The sequence below is a fragment of the Euleptes europaea genome, chromosome 3, assembly GCF_029931775.1.
Source record: "Euleptes europaea isolate rEulEur1 chromosome 3, rEulEur1.hap1, whole genome shotgun sequence".
Classification (NCBI taxonomy): Eukaryota; Metazoa; Chordata; class Lepidosauria; order Squamata; family Sphaerodactylidae; genus Euleptes; species Euleptes europaea.
Genome location: NC_079314.1, coordinates 92,954,765 through 92,972,230, shown reverse-complemented (window position 1 = coordinate 92,972,230; position 17,466 = coordinate 92,954,765). Strand labels below are relative to the sequence as shown.

The window sequence follows — 17,466 nt, the reverse complement described above, 5'->3', positions numbered from 1 at the left end:
GCAAAATAAATAAATAAATGGGAAGACCCCCAAATTCTAGTCATGGCTGGCCTCACTGTGGATTTTAAAAAATCTACATTGGGACCAGCTCCTCACTAGTCCCCATGCTTTCTTGTAGGCCATCAGGGGAAGCATAACAGAAAGATCCATGTTCTTCTAACACCTGCAGTACGCAGTAAGAAAAAAGAACAGGCCAATTAACTTGAAATTCTAGTTTATTCAGTTACCTGATTAAGAAAAGTAGATAGGGAAAAAACACACATACCAAGTGGATTAGAAAACTGGGAAACAATGATAAAGAACTATAGGTTTCACATGACTTCCCCTTCCTTCACTTAGTTACAAATGATTAAGAAACCCAACTTTAGAGCATGAACTAGAAGAATCACTGCAGATGCACCTCTCGTATTATGCTTTGTTGCGATTCCAGTTGGAAATTCTATATTCCGGTGGGGCACGACGAAACCATTCCGACCAGGATCCATCGTAGACAGCCACATCTGGTTTGCCACACAGGTAGGCTGCCAGGGCAATGTGACAGGCTGAGACTCCCTTGCGGCAGGTGGCAATCAGTGGTTTTGAGAGATCCACCTTCTTCTCCTGGAACATGATACGGATCTCTTCTGTGTCTTTTTCAAATCCTTCCTTGGTTAAGAAATCGAAAAAAGGCATGTTCAAGCTGCCTGGAATATGGCCTGGTTCAAGCCCTAGAAGAGAGGAGAGAAAATGGTTTCCAGTGAGACTCCATGCAGGCAAGCTTGTAAAATAAACCAGCGAGTACATTTCTAAGCTGAAGATGCCATACGGAATGAGGACTGAATATATATAAACATATATGAGGCTGCCTTATACTGAATCAGACCACTGGTCCATCAAAGTCAGTATCATCTACCAGCGTGGTGTAGTGGTTAGGAGCGGTAGACTCTTATCTGGAGAACTGAGTTTGATTCCCCACTCCTCCACATGAGTGGGGTACTCTAATCTGATTAACCGGTTGGTTTCCCCACTCCTACACATGATGCTGACGCGGAAGCCAAGCGGATTAGCAGTCTTGTCCAGGATACCCATCAGAAAGTCCACGGCCACATAGAAAAAGTGTAGTTTACGGTATTTGTACAGTGCAGAAATATATACAGATACTCCTTTCACACTCTCCGCTCATAACATCCCGCATAGAACTGCGGTTTCACTTCATTATATACACCTGGTGGAAGCAGCCACCAATCACAGTAGATATCCAATTATCCTGGTATTGCTACTGCATTGCATCAGCCACCTGGCTCTAACTGGATCAGGCCAGCTTTCTCTAGCTCCCCAGGTACTTTCCAGGCTGATTACATCATCCTTAGATCTCACTGATCTATCCTGCACCTGTCAAACTATCTGACAGACTTGTAATCTTGACAGATGCCAGCTGGGTGACCTTGGGCTAGTCACAGGTCTCTTTGAACTCTGTCAGCCTCACCTACCTCACAAGGTGTCTGTTGTGGGGAAAGGAAGGGAAGGAGATTGTAAGCTGGTTTGATTATCCTTAAAAAGGTAGAGAAAATCGGCATACAAAAACCAACTCTTCTTCTTCTTCTTAAACTGGCAGCAGCTCTCCAGGGTCTCAGGCAGAGAGGTCTTTTGTGTCATCTACTGCCTGGCCCTTTGAAGTGGAGATGCAAAAGACTGAACTTGGGACCTACTGTTTGCCATGCCAAGCAGAGGCCTCTTCCAATGAGCCACAACCCCTTATTTCAGAGTGGTAGCCAACAAATGCTAAAACTTGAAAGACTAATTCATAAGCGTTTGTGAATTAGGACCTCATGGGTCACCTGATAAAGTGGGCTCTAGCCCTCCACAGCTTATGTCACAATAGATCTGTTATTCTTTAAGGTAGCATAACTCTTCCTTATTTTGTAAGATGCTAATTACTTTATGTCTAAAAAACTACATACTCAGAGAATTTCATGAAAAGACCAATGGAAACGTTGTAAAAAGATGATTCCTTAAAATTAAAAAAAATCCAAAGTAATCTAGAATGGACTTGGCTTCAGGTCTGAACAGCTCATTTCCTGTCTGGGATAAATCCACAAAACTCACACTAAACAATTACTCTGAGGCTGCTTCCACATGGCAAAGATTCTCCAAGTGGCTTTCATTGCCAGACAAAGGCAGAGGAATGCATGTTGGCAACAAAGCTTACATAAATTGATGCTTTCTGCATGCATTCCGACATGCTTCTGCTGATTTATCCATTCTACACATGCTCCGCAGCAAATCTACGCTGACTCTTGGGGGCGATATCACCCTAGCTGCCATGACCACTCACCACCCTCCCTTTTCCATGCATGTCCTACAGCACTACAACAGTTCTATTAAAACTTGGAATAGAGAAGTGACAATAGGTTGTTGTAGAGCACTGGTAATTACCAATGCCCTCTAGAGGTACCGCAGGGAAAAATGGCATGAGGGGCTGATGGTGAGAAAATGGCATCAATGGGGGTGGGAGCAAGAAAATGCCCAACATTCCTTCCAGATGGCAAGCTACCTTGCTTGGATTGTGTTTTCTTCCAAAAAGATGCAGAGGTAAAGCCGGTTTGGAAAGAGCACACGAAGACAGGGAAAAGCTGGACAATTATGTGATTGCTACAGATTTACGGTAGGTTCAGGTAAATAGCTAAAAATAGAATGTGCACATTCATTCATTTATTCATTCGTTTTACTCGAGGAAGTCTATGTAGCACATAGGCTTTTAGACAAAATAAGATAACAATAATTAAAATACAAGAGAAAAGGAACATTCAGCCCTTACAGGAAAGTTAATATTAAAAACATATTTTAAGATAGCGAATTAAAATTACAATTAAAATAGCCACAGAGTCACAGGATATTTAACTAGGCACTGAATTAATGGCAGTAGCTTGAATTTTTAGTGCAGCCGAGATATATTTGGCAACTGCCTGAGAGGTGATTTTCATTTCCAGGCAGAAGATTGAGTATGTGATAGTCCTCCAAACGACTGGGAAAAGTTACAAGATATGCGTGCGTGTGTGTGGAACATTTGTTTGAAGAAAACTAGCCATGAATGAGTCCTCCTTCTATAAAACCTGGGTTTGCTGCCTGCCTGGGATTGCAATAAACCGTCAAGCATGGGACAGATTACACGGCCTGATGGGCTTCACAGGTCACAACTTGTTCCTATGACAGAGGTCAGGAGCCTATGGTTCTAGAGCCAAATGTGTCTCAGTATGGAATCAAAGTATGGCTCATATAAAAAGAAACTGAAATATTTAAGGTATATCGGTGGGATGCTAGAACAACCAATATGTGTAAAGGAATGGCAAGCAGAAGCGGGACTCAAGGGCTTCTTAGAGATGCTTTATAGGAAGGGAAATTATAGAGGTAGGGTTGCCAGGTCCCTCTTCGCCACAAGTTTTTTGGGGCAGAGCCTGAGGAGGGCAGTGTGTGGGGAGGGGAGGGATTTCAGTGCCATAGAGTCCAATTGCCAAAGCGACCATTTTCTCCAGGTGATCTGATCTCTATTGGCTGGAGATCAGTTGTAGTATTAGATCTCCAGCTACTACCTGGAGGTTCAATCCAACAATAAACCTGTGTTGCTACAGTAATAACTGATAATTAAAGCAACACACCAGCTAAAATATTATTTATCGTATTGCTATGGTTATGTTTATTAACTCCACAAACATCAATTGGTAATTGTAAATATTCTATGTTCAATTTTTCATTTTTTAAAAGCAGTTCAATATTCAATCCAGTGTGAATTCACCATAATCCATAACAGGAAGAACAGTTCTATATTAAACAATGTAGGCTAAATAATAACAGGAAGAACAGTCCTGTATTCAACAATGTAGGCTAAATATATCAAGTTAGAAGGTAAGCAAGGAGAACGCGCCATCTAGATCCTGGCTGCATTTCGAAGAAGCCGTCCCCAGCTCATTGAATATTGTTGAGTCAGTCACCACAGTAGTCCATAGACTTTGCAATAGGGACACCACCCTGGTAGTGGAAGCCTTAGGGTTTTCCCTATTGAAAAGTCTATGGACTACTGTGGTGACTAACTCAACAATATTCAACAAGCTGAGGAAGGCTTCTTTGAAGCCTTCTGTTATTATTTAGCTTACCTTGCTTAATATAGAACTGTTCTTCCTGTTATGGATTGTGGTGAATTCACACTGGATTGAATACTGAACTGCTTTTAAAAAATGAAAAATTGAACATAGAATATTTACAATTACCAATCAATGTTTATGGAGTTAATAAACATAACCATAGCATTACCTGGAGGTTGGCAACCCTATATAGAGGTGAACAGTTGCCAGAAATCCAAGTACAAACCATGCATGGATTTATGCCAGTGTCCTACAGCTACTATGTGTTCAACATTCCCTTGCCAGGGCTTCCCACTGTGACCTCGGTCATGGGTCTCCTGCATTATGCCAAGGCCATGGCTGCTTCATCCTCTTTTACTAGGACAGCATCATAATGAAAAGCTACAATGACCGGTGACATCTTTGGCTTCCGCACACTGGAATCCTGACTCTGCAGCAGTCCCTGCCAAAAGCTGGACTAGAATCATGCCATAGTGGCTCTCTCACTATTCCAGATGGACATTTTTCATCTCATTTGAGTGTTGATTTGTCTCCTCTGTGCTCCTCAGGACCTGGCCCTGCTTCCTCTGAACACTGTCTCAGTCACACAGGGCCAAAAATGTTGAACTGAGAATATTTATTTCATCCATTTGACTAACTTGGATTTGCACTACAGCTCCCCCACCCTCTAAAGAGTACCAAAAAAGCAATATATTATAGTGCTCAACAGTGGCAAACAGGAACTTTTCTTTTAATAGAGTTCCCAGCTCCAGGCTGGGAAATACCTGGGGAAGGACTTGAGTATAATGCCGCAGAGTATAAAGGAGTATAATGCCATAGAGTCCACCTTCCAGAGTGGCCATTTTCCCCAGGTGAATTGATCTGTCACCTGGTGATCAGTTGTAATGGTGGGATATCTCTAGGTACCACCCGGAGGTTGGCAACCTTACCTTTTAAGTTAAACAGCCAGTCCACCCTTGATGGCCCTGGTGGTCCCTTCCAACTCTATGATTCTATGACTGTCCCATATGCAAATTAACAATACAATCCTTAGCAGAATTACACCATTCTAAATCCCTTGAAGTCAATGGATTTAGTTAGGCTCGAGTCCAGTAGCAGCTTAGAGACCAACAAGTTTCAGGGTATACGTTTTTGACCGTCAAAGCTCCTTTCACCAGACACAAGTAGGAATGGCGACCTCTGAGTCTTTATACCCCAGTCAGAAGGTGGGAGGGGTGTTTAGAAAGCTGTAGCTCCGTTAGGATGGTGCTGTGAGAGCTGCTAAAAGCCAGATTATGTGAATAAATGTTACACTCATTTTTTTCAACAGAGATGTTCCCGCCCTTCTTGGGCAGGTGGGGCTGCCTTATTCTTAGGTGGGGCTTTAAAGAATGAAATCTGGGATTTTTCTCGTAATCAACAAAACGTTGTGGCCAGCTTCAAGCTATCTATGTGTATTTTAGCATCTAGGGATTGATAGCGATAGGAATGTGTAAGATAGTTAAGAATAGTTGTTAATTCAGAAGCTTTTTGCTAACTTAGAAACAAATGCCTTCCTTAAATAATTCAGACAAGTTTATGCAAGCTGTGTCAAGTGGAATGGAAAATTAATAAGGAACATCTTGACCTGAATGGCAGGTATAGTTCTTGTTTCATAAGAATTAAGGATGTTAATAGTATGCAAGAATCCTTGCTGATCATTACTATCTTTGAATGAACTTGAAAAAACCCAGCCTTTAGCTATGCACTCATGGTGAGTGTAGCAAGGCACTTAAAGGTGATAAAGGAAGACTAAAATAAAGCGACTGAAACACACACACACGTGCGTGTGTGTGTGTTTCAATGGCCAACTAGCAAGCCACAGATGCGTCCAGCCCCACACTTTTTTCCGCACCCCCTCCCCACATTTCATGACATCCATTATAGTCGAATGCTTCATACCAGCACTACTGCCCTCCAGATAAGGCTGCCAGGTCCCTCTTCACCATCGGCGGGTGGTTTTTGGGGTGGAGCCTGAGGAGGGCGGGGTTTGGGGAGGGGAGGGACTTTGATGCCAGAGTCCAATTGCCAAAGCAGCCATTTCTCCAAGTGAACCTACCATTATGTGACAACATCCATGTTTTTTCATGCCTTTCCTGACAGAGAAGTGCTTTCCTTGAACACATGAGCACATGAAGCTGCCTTATACTGAATCAGACCCTTGGTCCATCAAAGTCAATATTGTCTACTTAGAATGCAGTGGCTCTCCAGGGTCCCAGGGTCACATCACTTACTTGCTTAGTCCCTTTAACTGGAAATGCCGGGGGTTGAACCTGGGACCTTCTGCATGCCAAGCAGATGCTCTACCACTGAGCCACAGCCCCTCCCCTCCTTGTAAGCCAAGAGCTTTGTATGCTTTGAAGCAGTCTCTTCAGATAAGTTATCTGTTTGGAATAAGAAACTCATCTGGCTGGGTGGGGAAATTCTTAGAGTCCCGTCCCCCCTTCTAAGTCAATAGTGAGATTAGAAAGGTGTGACTCTGCTTAGGAAGGCACTCTTCGTGCTTATCTGAGTTCTACTAGGTCAGACTGCAATTCCTCCCCTCTAGCGCTTTGCATAGGTTGATCAAAAGACACAGATCTGTAATTACCAAGGGAGGGGGAAGAATCAAGAATATGAGGTGGCATTTTGGAGTAACTATCTGGGTTTTGAATAACAGAGGTTAAAGAACCAGTCAGTCTAGTTCTCGATCTTGTGCAAAAAAAATAAATAAAAAAAAATAGTTGCATGGTGTGAAAGAGAAGCATAATGACCGGGTTACCAGAAAATGGGTTAAAATGTGCTTAAGTTTATCGGTTCTTGTAGGCTATCCGCTGTGTGACCGAGGTCTTGGTATTTTCTTTCCTGAAGTTTCGCCAGCAGCTGTGGCAGGCATCTTCAGAGGAGTAACACTGAAGGACAGTGTCTCTCTATTAAGTTTCTTGCTTACGTTTCTTGGGCAGTGTTACTGGCAAGAGTGAACGCCCACAACTCTTGCATCTGCTAGCAGCAAACTCTGTTAGATGAAAGTACCAGATATGGGGCCAGGGGGAAGAACATGGTACCTTTGCTCCTCTGACAATAAATGTATATAACTATCTGCTTATGCTGTATAAGGAGGAGGAGAGCAAGGTATAAAGGGCTAAAACAGTCTCCTAGAGAGCAGTTTTTAAAGGCACCCACGCCCTTCTAACAAGCAGAAAAATTACTCTAGGATTAAACATTTCCAGACTTCCAAGGAAATCTGACTCTGGAGAATCTGCCCTACACCCCAGATCATCTGAAGGGGACAAAGAGCAATCCTAAGAAGATCTACTCAGAAACCTACTTAGGTCTATTCAGTGGGGCTTACCCTCAAGAAAGTGATCTTAAGATTGCCCTGTAACAATGCAGCCCTAAAGATAGTCCATGGGGTTTTTAGATGTTAACTCTGCTTAGGATGGCACTGTAACAGAATCGACATAACGAAGGTGACATCAGAAGGCCAAAACAGACTCGACCTGGGAGATTTGTAAATAAATCACACAGCTGAACACCCTTCTCCCAGTGCTTCTGTTTTGAGTTTGGAGCCCACAGTAGCGGCTTAAAATCTTTTTTTTAAGTTCTGAGATCCAAACTTGGATCTCCCATACAACATCTGCTTTTGAAAGAGTTGAAGCCAGTAAACATCCCTTGTGGCTGACTGCAGTTCCAGGTGCTAACCCTACCTTCTTTCCCTGGCTCGGGTTCTGTTCCTCGGAACCTTCCTTCAGATCTGGAGTCCACCATCTGGAACCGCTTGGATGTCATGTTTGTCATCATCTCTTCATAGGTCTTCAGCAGTGATTTGTCCAAGGAGGCTTTAAACACACCTGGCTCTGGCGGGGTAAACTCGGACGTCACGGGGTGACCTTCCTTCACCCAGTTCTTGAACCCCCCATTCAATACAGAAACAGTTCGATGCCCGAAAACCCGGAACATCCACCAGGCTCGTGGTGCATAGAAGCTGCCCAGGTGATCTCCGTCATACACCACCACATGTGTGTGATTGCTGATGCCCAGGTGTCCAACATAGTCAGCAAAGTGTTTTTCACTGGGCAACATGAACTCATAAGGAGAGGACTTGTCTTTGCACTCCTCAATATCAAAAAAGGAGGCCCCAGGGATGTGCTGCTCTCTGAACTCCTTCTGGGCATCCCTCTGCCCTGGTTCATACCAGGATGCATCCAGCACGCGCAGATCAGGTCCGATTTTACTGGCCCGGACACGTTCTGCAAGCCATTTGGTGGAGACCAGAGCTCTGTATAGGATTTGCTGCACCATGTTACCCAAGAGTCTTTTGACTGAGACCTCTGCAGCAGAATGAACTGTAGAGATGGCTGCCAAGCCCCGGTGTCCGGTTCTCCACCAATCCGCTAAGAAGGGGAGGGGACTGCATTCACTTGTCTGCAGGCCTGTACTTTGGACTGACACAAATCCTCCCACAACTAACTGCCCGTCCCACAATATTCCTCTCCCTTGCCGTTTGATAGATTTTTGAGAACCTGAACCAGAAGCGTCCAGAGAGAACAAAAGCCTCTCCGAGTTCCTTCGAAAACCTTTTTGTATCTTTTCCTCTCGCCTCCCTACCTCTCCAAAGCCAGCTGTTGGAAGACGGGCAGTTACAAGACTAAATGTCTCAGGCTCCACAGTAAGTGACGGCGCAACAGCAGTGCGATTGGCTCATATGGCAGGGAGGTGAACGGTGAACCTGAAAGTGGAAACTGCAAAATGAGTCCCAGGAATGTGGGGTCAAAAAGGGGGACGAATCCCAAGCAAACACAGGAGGAAAAGTTATAAGAGGAGCCGGGATATCACCCTGGTAACTTAAGAACATGTTCTGTTCTGCTAGAAGGCCAAGGCACTGCACGGAATACAGATCTGCTAGAAGGCTGAGAAACCCCCCCGGAGAACGCTTACGTTGTTCTGTTCCTGTAGAGAGTGAAATACTAGCTCCTCATATAACTTTTCCTCCTGTATGACAACTCCTGTGTGTGTGTGTAAGAATAGGGTTGTAGATTTTTAATAGTAAAAAAATGGAGGCAGTTTTATAGCATTGTTTATTGTATATATTATACTGGTTTTATTGCATTTTTTTGACAAAATGTAATCTGCCTTTCTCACTGACACCATAAATGAAATAAATAAATAAAATCCACACACACACACAAAAACCCAGTATCTAATAGTAAACTGGCTGCCCCCTGTGCCAGTGATGGTAGCTGCAAACATGGGCCACAGAAAAGGTGGTGGGCTCTACATAGGAACCCTGCAATGTCTCCCCTTCCACACTGTTCCTCCCAGGCCTCCAGCACAGGCAAGTCTACCTGCGTTTCTACAATCAAAAAGGAAGCGGAGGTCACATCACAGGACCAAGTCCAAACCAGGGGAGATCTCCCGCTATCACAACTGATCTCCAGCCGATAGAGACCAGTGCCCCTGGAGAAAAGAGGCGCTTTGGCCATCGGACTCCATGGCGTCAGAGCCCCTCCCCTCCCCAAACCCCGCCCTCCTCTGGCCCCGCCCCCAGATTGCCAGGTATTTCCCAACCCGGAGCTGGCAACCCCAGCTGTTGAGCCCTAGACTCCACCGGAGCCCTTGAGTTTTGAAACAAGCACACAAAAACCCTGTTGCGTTTACTCCTGCTCCATGGAGTTGTGTCCTGCAGATTCACTTTCAGTGCTGGGCACGCGGCCGCATAGCAATATTACAGGACTCACCCACGGTCACAGAGTAAGTCTGCAGCAAAGCAGTCTTTACACCTCTGGCTTTAAGTAGCAGAAGGTTAACTAGCGAAGAAGCCATTGCCCTTCTCGGTCCTCCCCAAAGCAGCTCTGTCCCATAGCCGCCTCTCCCCTGCGTCCTCTGAGTAGCCCCTTCCCTTTGTTCTTACCCTTGAAAGCATGGAGACTCCATTAGAGGGGCTGTTTCCCCCCGTCCCTCCCCTTCTCTTTGGCTCATCTGATGAGCTCCCCGCAATTTGCGCGCACAGGCGCGGTTTTAAAAGGGGGGGGAAGGGTTGAACGGGGAAGCCAGGAGGGTTTCGAGCTTTAATTTTCCTTTGTTGCAATTAGATCCTCAGACCGCGAACGGCTGGAAAGACCCTTCGCTAGCATAGGCTGCATTTTACCGAAGGAGACGGCCGCCCCTCTAAGCGCGCGCGATTTAGCAAACTGCCCCTTTCCTCTTAGACGCAACACAGCCCCGCCTGGTTCTTTGTGTGTGTGTTAAGTGCCGCAAAGTCGCTTCCGACTCATGGCGACCCTATGAATGAAAGTCCTCCAAAATGTCCTATCTTGGACAGCCCTGCTCAGATCCTGCAAATTGAAGGCTGTGGCTTCCTTTATTGAGTCCATCCATCTCTTGTTGGGTCTTCCTCTTTTCCTGCTGCCCTCAACTTTTGCTAGCATGACTGTCTTTTCCAGTGACTCTTGTCGTTTCATGACGTGACCAAAATACGACAGCCTCAGTTGAGTCATTTTAGCTTCTAGGGTCAGTTCAGGCTTGATTTGATCTAGAACCCACTTATTTGTTTTTTTGGCAGTCCACGGAATCCATAACACTCTCCTCCAACACCACATTTCAAAGGAATCTACTTTCTTCGTATCAGCTTTCTTCACTGTCCAGCTTTCACACCCATACATAGTAATAGGGAATATGATGGGATGAATTAATCTAGTCTTGGTGGCCAGTGACACATCCTTACACTTCAGAATCTTTTCTCGCTCCTTCATGGCTGCCCTTCCCAGTCTCAATCTCCTTCTGATTTCTTGGCTGCAGTCTCCCTTTTGGTTGATGGTGGAGCCAAGGAACAGAAAGTCTTGGTTCTTTGTAGTTCATTAGAAAAGCGGAGTTCTCTTTCATTCTCCAAAGAGACGCTGGGGGCGGGGCCTAGAGTCGAAGCCCCTCCCCATTACCTCGGCAGTAAAAAAAAAAAAAAGAGGCTGGTTCGATGATTGGAAAGTGAAAGGGGGTCTGGAATCCTCGGGTTTGTCCTCCCCTCCGGTGTCGCCACCAGTTGGTTTGGCCCGGCAGGCCCTCCTCCCACTGGCTGGCGAGGCGGTATGGGGCGGGGCGCCTGGATTTCCCGCAAGGGGCGGGGGGAGTCTGATGGGAGAGGAAGGAGCCGGCCTGGGCGCAGCGCTGGGATTCCGCGGTCGGCGCAGAAGCCAAGGAGGGGGCGCGCAGGTAACCCTGCCGGAGGACCCTCCGGGCTGGACTTCGGAGGGAGGGTTGCGCAGGGGCTGCCGCCCACGTGCTCAGAGGTCATCCGAGCCCGCTGGAAATCCCCCCTGGTCAATGCCTGCAGGCAAGGAGAGGGACCCAAACTCCGGCAAACGCCAGAGTGTGCAGCCGCCAGTATCCTGAGTGTGCCTGCATTTTTATCACGGCGCTAAGTAGTATACTCCTTCTCAATACTAGAATGCGGGGTCCTCTGCTGAAGCTGGAGGGCGAGAGATTCAAAACAGATAAAAGGAAGTATTTTTTCACACAACGCATAGTTAAATTGTGGAACTCCCTGCCCCAGGAGGTGGTGATGGCTGCCAGCTTGGAGGGCTTTAAGAGGGGAGTGGACATATTAATGGAGGAAAGGGGTATTCATGGCTATTAGTTAGAATGGATACTAGTCATGCTGCATACCTATTCTCTCCAGGATCAGAGCAGCATGCCCATCATATTAGATGCTTTGGAAGACAGGCAGGATAATGCTGCTGCAGTTGTCTTGTTTGTGGGCTTCCTAGAGGCACCTGGTTGGCCACTGTGTGAACAGACTGCTGGACTTGATGGGCCGTGGTCTGATCCAGCAGGGCCTTTCTTATGTTCTTATGAGAGCTTGCGCACCTTGCGCTGGCATCCACAAGCCCTGGAAGCTGAAGGCTCCGCAGCAGGTGTCTCTGGCCCCAACAGAACTTTTCTTTGGCGAAGGGCTGGATTTCTGCAGAGCAGTGGAGTCTGAGATGTCTTCCTGGAAGAGTATATATCTTGCGTGCGGAAAGGGGTCGATCCCTGAACAGATTTTTTAAAAAATCTGCTAGCCCGGGTTAGGAAAGATATCTGCCGGAAGGCCTGGTTGCTGCATGCAGGAAGAGGTGGCTTTTATATGCCGTCTTTCTGTACCACTTAAGGAAGAACCAATCCTGCTTACAATCACTTTCCCCTCCCCTCAACAGGAACCCTGTGAGGTAGGTGGGGCTGAGAAAGTGTGACTAGACCAAGGTCACCCAGCTGGCTTCATGTGGAGGAATGGGGAAACTAATCCAGTTCACCAGATTAGCCTCTGCCGCTCATGTGGAGGAGTGGGGAATCAAACCCGGTTCTCCAGATCAGAGTCCACCACTCTTAACCACTACACCATGTTGGTGTGATGCATAACTTAAAGGTGTTGCTGGTGGGACCAAAGAATGTTCCCTGTGCGGTTTGGTAGGTGTCTCGCAAACTCTTTAAACTGGGCCGCTATGTGTGCCATAATAGTGTTCCAAGGCAACACTTGCCTGGGCTTCAGAGCTCTGGCATTCTGACATAGCACACCAAGTGTCTGAGACCAAGTTTAAATGCAAAGTTGCAAGGCTACAGTCTTCTGTCCAAGCAGTGTCACCTTGAGTCGGACCTCAGCTGGGAGTGTCGTGGTAGAATGCTGAGGATGTTCCACTGCACACTGTAGGAGGAAGATCACATTTTCAAATGCTCCTTTTACATTTAAAAATAAACTCCCTGCATGTAGAAAGCCAACACTGCAGGCAAAGATGGGGAGGAGCAAGTGGGGTGTAGTGGTTAAGAGTGGCGGACTCTAATCTGGAGAACCAGGTGTGATTCCCCACTCCTCCACATAAAGCCTGCTGGGTGACCTTGCGCTAGTCATAGTTCTCTTAGAACTCTCTCAGCCACTCCTACCTCACAAGGTGTCTGTTGTGGTTAGGGGAGGGAAAGGTAATTGTAAGCTGCTTTGAGACTCCTTAAAGGTATAGAAAAGTGGGGTATAAAAACCAACTCTTCTTCCAGGTGCAATGTTTTATTTTGGTAGGAAACATTTTATGCAAAGGGACTTTAAAGTCCGGACTCCACTTGCAATCTGAAGTAGTACAGGCCATTCTAGTACCTGAGCTCTTCTATCACCTCATTTGCAACAGGTTGTCCTGTATGTGTGACTGAGGCAACAAAACTGAGCATGTGCAGAGCTATAATCCATTTATCTGAGTTTGGGGAAAAGAGTTTCCTGCTCAGAGGGGTGTTTTCCAACAAGACCTGAGCTTAAGATTGAAAGACTTCCTTGATTAGTCAGTCAGATAAATTAATAAGAAAGATGTCCCAATTAACTAGGCAGCAGATTAAAAAACAAACAAACCCAAACCACAATGTAGTTTAATGAATTTCTAACTTTTACAAAAATCATGGTTGCCAGATACCATCTTAGAAGAGACATCTGTCCTCTCATGCTCCAGAAGTCCTTTTTCCAGGGCTGGCTCCAGAGTATGGCAAGACTGAGCATTTTCTGGGGCTCCAAGATCAGCAAAGGAATCAGTGCTGAAACAAAAAAACATATTTTTCTCCCTTTGCAGGGAGCAGCCAATGAGGTCAGAGGCAGTGGGAGAGCATTTCTGATTTTGCACGTCCCACCTCTCCCAAGTGAAGGGGGCCATTGTGGGTGGCCTCATTCAAGAACTTGGAGTTGGCACTGGCCTTTCTAAAAATAGTGTCTGCTGCAATATTTGTATGTTTAATCTGGAGGGGAAAAAAACAGACCATAATTCCAAGAGAAGGGGTGAAAGTATTAATTGTGCAAACTGATGCAGATTAAAACTCATAAATTTTCAATTTAAAACAAGATCTGGCTCCTTTTTAGAACATAGCCACATTTGGAACCAAATTTGGCTTCTTGGTGGTAGAGAAAGGCAGCCCCGTGTAAACAGTTGTTCTCCACCTTTTAGGCACTTTTAAAAAATATAGATAATTGAAAAACGCTGTCATGCGTCTTCTAATCTTTTTTCACTGGGGGTGGGCATAGTGCCCTTTTCCCTTGGTGTGATAACCTAAAAAAGCATTGTCATAATTTCCAAGAGATTCTTCCCGTTTTTGAAGGCCATTCAAGCTCAGACTTCTAAGTATATTTACTGTACACAAGCAACAATGTACTTTTGTAACATGGGAATACAATGGCTTAGTGGTCGGGTATTGTCAGGTGTCATATCGTAACTATGGGCTGGTTTGCACATGCATGCCCATTGATCACTTGATGGCTAGCAACTGAATATGTGAATTTGGGGGACAAAACAAATTCCTTAATGTTGAGTAACATGAAACCTCTGTTCATGGTTAGATCTGAATCCGGACAGGACACAGGTACTATGTCTCAGCAGCTTCTCTACCGGGCTTTGGTGTCTGCAAAGTGGGTCTCTGAAGCTATCAAATCTTCTCAAGCTGGGTTGGCTGTACGGCTCCTGGATGCTTCCTGGTACCTCCCGAAAATGAAGCGCAATCCTCGGAGTGAGTTCGAGGAGCGCCACATCCCTGGAGCTGCCTTCTTTGACATTGACCAGTGCAGTGATCGCACTTCACCGTACGATCACATGCTACCCAGTGCAGGGCAATTTTCAGAGTATGTGGGCAAGCTGGGTGTGGGCAGTGACTCCCATGTCGTGGTGTATGATGCAAGTGACCAGGGCTTGTTCTCTGCCCCTCGTGTCTGGTGGATGTTCCGAGCCTTTGGGCACGATGCGGTTTCTCTTTTGGATGGTGGGCTGAAGAACTGGATGCGGGAGGGGTTTCCGGTTACCTCCCAAAAGAGCAGACCTGTGCCTGCAGAATTCCATGCCACTCTGGACAGATCATTAGTCAAGACCCACGAGGAGGTTAAGGAGAACATTGAATCATGCCGCTTCCAGGTTGTGGATGCACGATCGGCGGGCCGGTTCCAAGGGATGGAGGAAGAGCCACGGGAAGGTAATAAATCTGTTATGACCTCCAGAGCAGAAGAGTCAGGTTTCTTTAGCACATGGTTTTCTGAGGTGGTTGGTTTGCAAATTAGACTCAATTTCAGATGTAAAATTTGAATACTGATTATTGTCCCACAGATGATGGCTATTTCAGATGGTACATTGCACCCCATTCCTACCCAGAGTGGACCCATTTAAATCAAGGCCATTAAATCAATGATTTAAAATCCCCAAGAAAAGAGATCTATTTAAACCATTTCCTGCATTTTTAAGTTCATACGTTTTCTGAACAAGCACACATACTAACTGGTTTCTGTAACACTTCCATTTGCAACAGTTTAGTTTGCAACATAGATTTTTTAGGTGACCTAGGAGCATAACCCAAAATCTTTGGAAATCTGCATTCCTTTCACACTGTCTGCTTATAGAGAAAACACAGGCAATTTATGCATGGCTGTTTCCTCGTGGTCACCCCGTTGACTACATTGGGGCTGTGCTTTGATTATGCTTGCATTTTCCAACCATCAGAGGTCACCTTGCTTTCCCCGTGTGTTTTGCCTGCGTTTTCTGGATGCTGGCTAAACACGAATCCAGAAAACGTGGGCAAAACATGTGGAAATACACGAGAAGAGCGAGGCGACCTCTGACGGTCAGAAAAGGCAAGCATAATCAAAACAAAGCCCCGAAGTAGTCAGCAAGGTGACCGCGAGGAAATAGCCATGCATAAATGGCCACAGAGAATTCTGTCTGTGCAAGGATACGAAGTATGATCACTTATGTGAAGGCTAAGGCTGCAGTTCTAATCACACTACTTTGGAAGTAAGTCCCCTTGAACAGAGTAGAGCTTATTCCCAAGCAAAAAATAATCAGGAGAAGCTGTGGCTGTCCAAAAGCTATGGTTACTTGACAAACTGTGTTTCTCAGTTAAACGGAAAGTAAACATTTCAGTAGAGTCATAAAGATCTGTTGCAGAGGTCAGGCCATCAATATAATAAGAGTAGAGGATCACCTATATGGCCTCTGTGGATGACTGTGCATATTGTACACAGAATGGTACATCCTGGATCCTACTGCCTGGGATGCCTTGCTAGTCCCTGGGTGCCAGAGGAAACCCACATTAATAAATACAGTACACGGTACTTTAACAATAAGCAAGAGTCTTGTGGCATCTTACAGACTAAGAATTTTTTATTCTAGCATAAACTTTTGTGGACTAAAATTCACGTAAAGTCAGTCATCACTTGACAGATGTGTATACAAAGCTATGGAAAAAAAATTTAAGCAGCAGGCCCCGAAGGCTATGGAGTGCAAGGAAGAACAGGGTGAGATGTGATTATGTAAAATTAAATGTAATCAAGAAAAGTACAGGAAATCATTCCCTTCATAATGATAATGCAATTTCCCTTGTTTTGCTAATTTGACTAACCCTTGTAATGGCTAAGCAATGGTCCTTGTTAAGTCCTTGGGAAATGCTGTCAAACTGACGGATGAACTCTAATTCAGCAGTTTGTTTAAGGTGCCACAAGATTCCTCTTTATTTTGCTGTAACAGGCAAGTGATTTGGCAGGCTAGACGAATCTTAATGTCTAGCATCTCATTTGAATGGCAATCTCAGTCACCTGTTTTTGGAACCATTCCCTTTCACTCAATTCATGTCCTTCCTGAAATCTGAATTGCTTCAGTCATGGAACAGTTTTGCCACCATCTGCTGTTTCTGTGAAGTAGGCCTTAAACATTAGTTCTCTGTCCTGGAAAAACACTAGGGGTACCAGGCCAGGATGCAGATAGTGGGTTGTTGTTGGTATTGCTATAGCCTGAACTCTAGTTCACATTGTTCCCCTTTCTCTTTCTTCTTAAAAAAACACCCCCACCCCAGGTATTGAACCTGGACACATCCCTGGCTCGGTGAACATCCCATTCACTGAATTCCTTACTGAGACTGGCGTGGAGAAGAGTCCAGAGGACATCCACAGCTTATTTCAGAAGAGGAAAATGGATCTCAAGAAGCCCCTCGTGGCCACTTGTGGCTCAGGAGTTACTGCTTGCCACGTGGCGCTGGGGGCATATCTCTGTGGCAAGCCTGACGTGGCCATTTACGATGGAGCTTGGGTGGAATGGTTCATGCGGGCACAGCCGGAAGACATCATCTCAGAGAGAAGGTGGAAGAACCCTTGAGGGGCAGCCCTCCTGCCTTGATGGGGGCAGAAAGGTTGCCTGTTAACGGGTGTCGGAGGATGTTATTGTGGTCCAGGGAAGCATCTTTAACAGTGAATCTGCTGACATTGGGGAGGGTGTGTGTGTTCCTTCGCATGTCTCCGTTGCTGGGCATAAGTGATGTCTTTTTTTTCTCTCTACAGCAATTTGTTGTTGGGTTGGGGGGAGGCACACTGGGTCGTGGGATG

The 17,466-nt window shown here is 45.7% G+C and overlaps 3 protein-coding genes across 3 annotated transcripts in view; 1 reads left to right on the top strand and 2 right to left on the bottom strand.

Moving 5' to 3' along the window:
* The window catches only part of PVALB (parvalbumin), a 179,728-nt gene extending 168,373 nt beyond the window's left edge, over nt 1-11,355 (bottom strand). Inside the window, exon 1 of the mRNA XM_056847386.1 lies at nt 11,350-11,355. The gene's annotated coding sequence lies outside the window, so the exon portion shown is untranslated. The remainder of the gene's footprint in view (nt 1-11,349) is intronic.
* TST (thiosulfate sulfurtransferase) lies at nt 409-8,491 on the bottom strand. Its single transcript, XM_056847385.1, has 2 exons — nt 7,823-8,491; nt 409-707 (listed from the first exon to the last, which is right to left on the bottom strand). Exons 1-2 carry the CDS (start codon nt 8,415-8,417, stop codon nt 409-411), a joined length of 894 nt encoding a protein of 297 aa, XP_056703363.1. The 5' UTR covers nt 8,418-8,491.
* Nucleotides 11,356-14,452: 3,097 nt separating the features above from the next.
* Nucleotides 14,453-17,239, top strand: MPST (mercaptopyruvate sulfurtransferase). Its single transcript, XM_056846726.1, has 2 exons — nt 14,453-15,071; nt 16,941-17,239. The coding sequence occupies exons 1-2, from the start codon at nt 14,477-14,479 to the stop codon at nt 17,237-17,239; spliced, it is 894 nt and encodes a 297-aa protein (XP_056702704.1). The 5' UTR covers nt 14,453-14,476.
* Nucleotides 17,240-17,466: the final 227 nt, after the last annotated feature.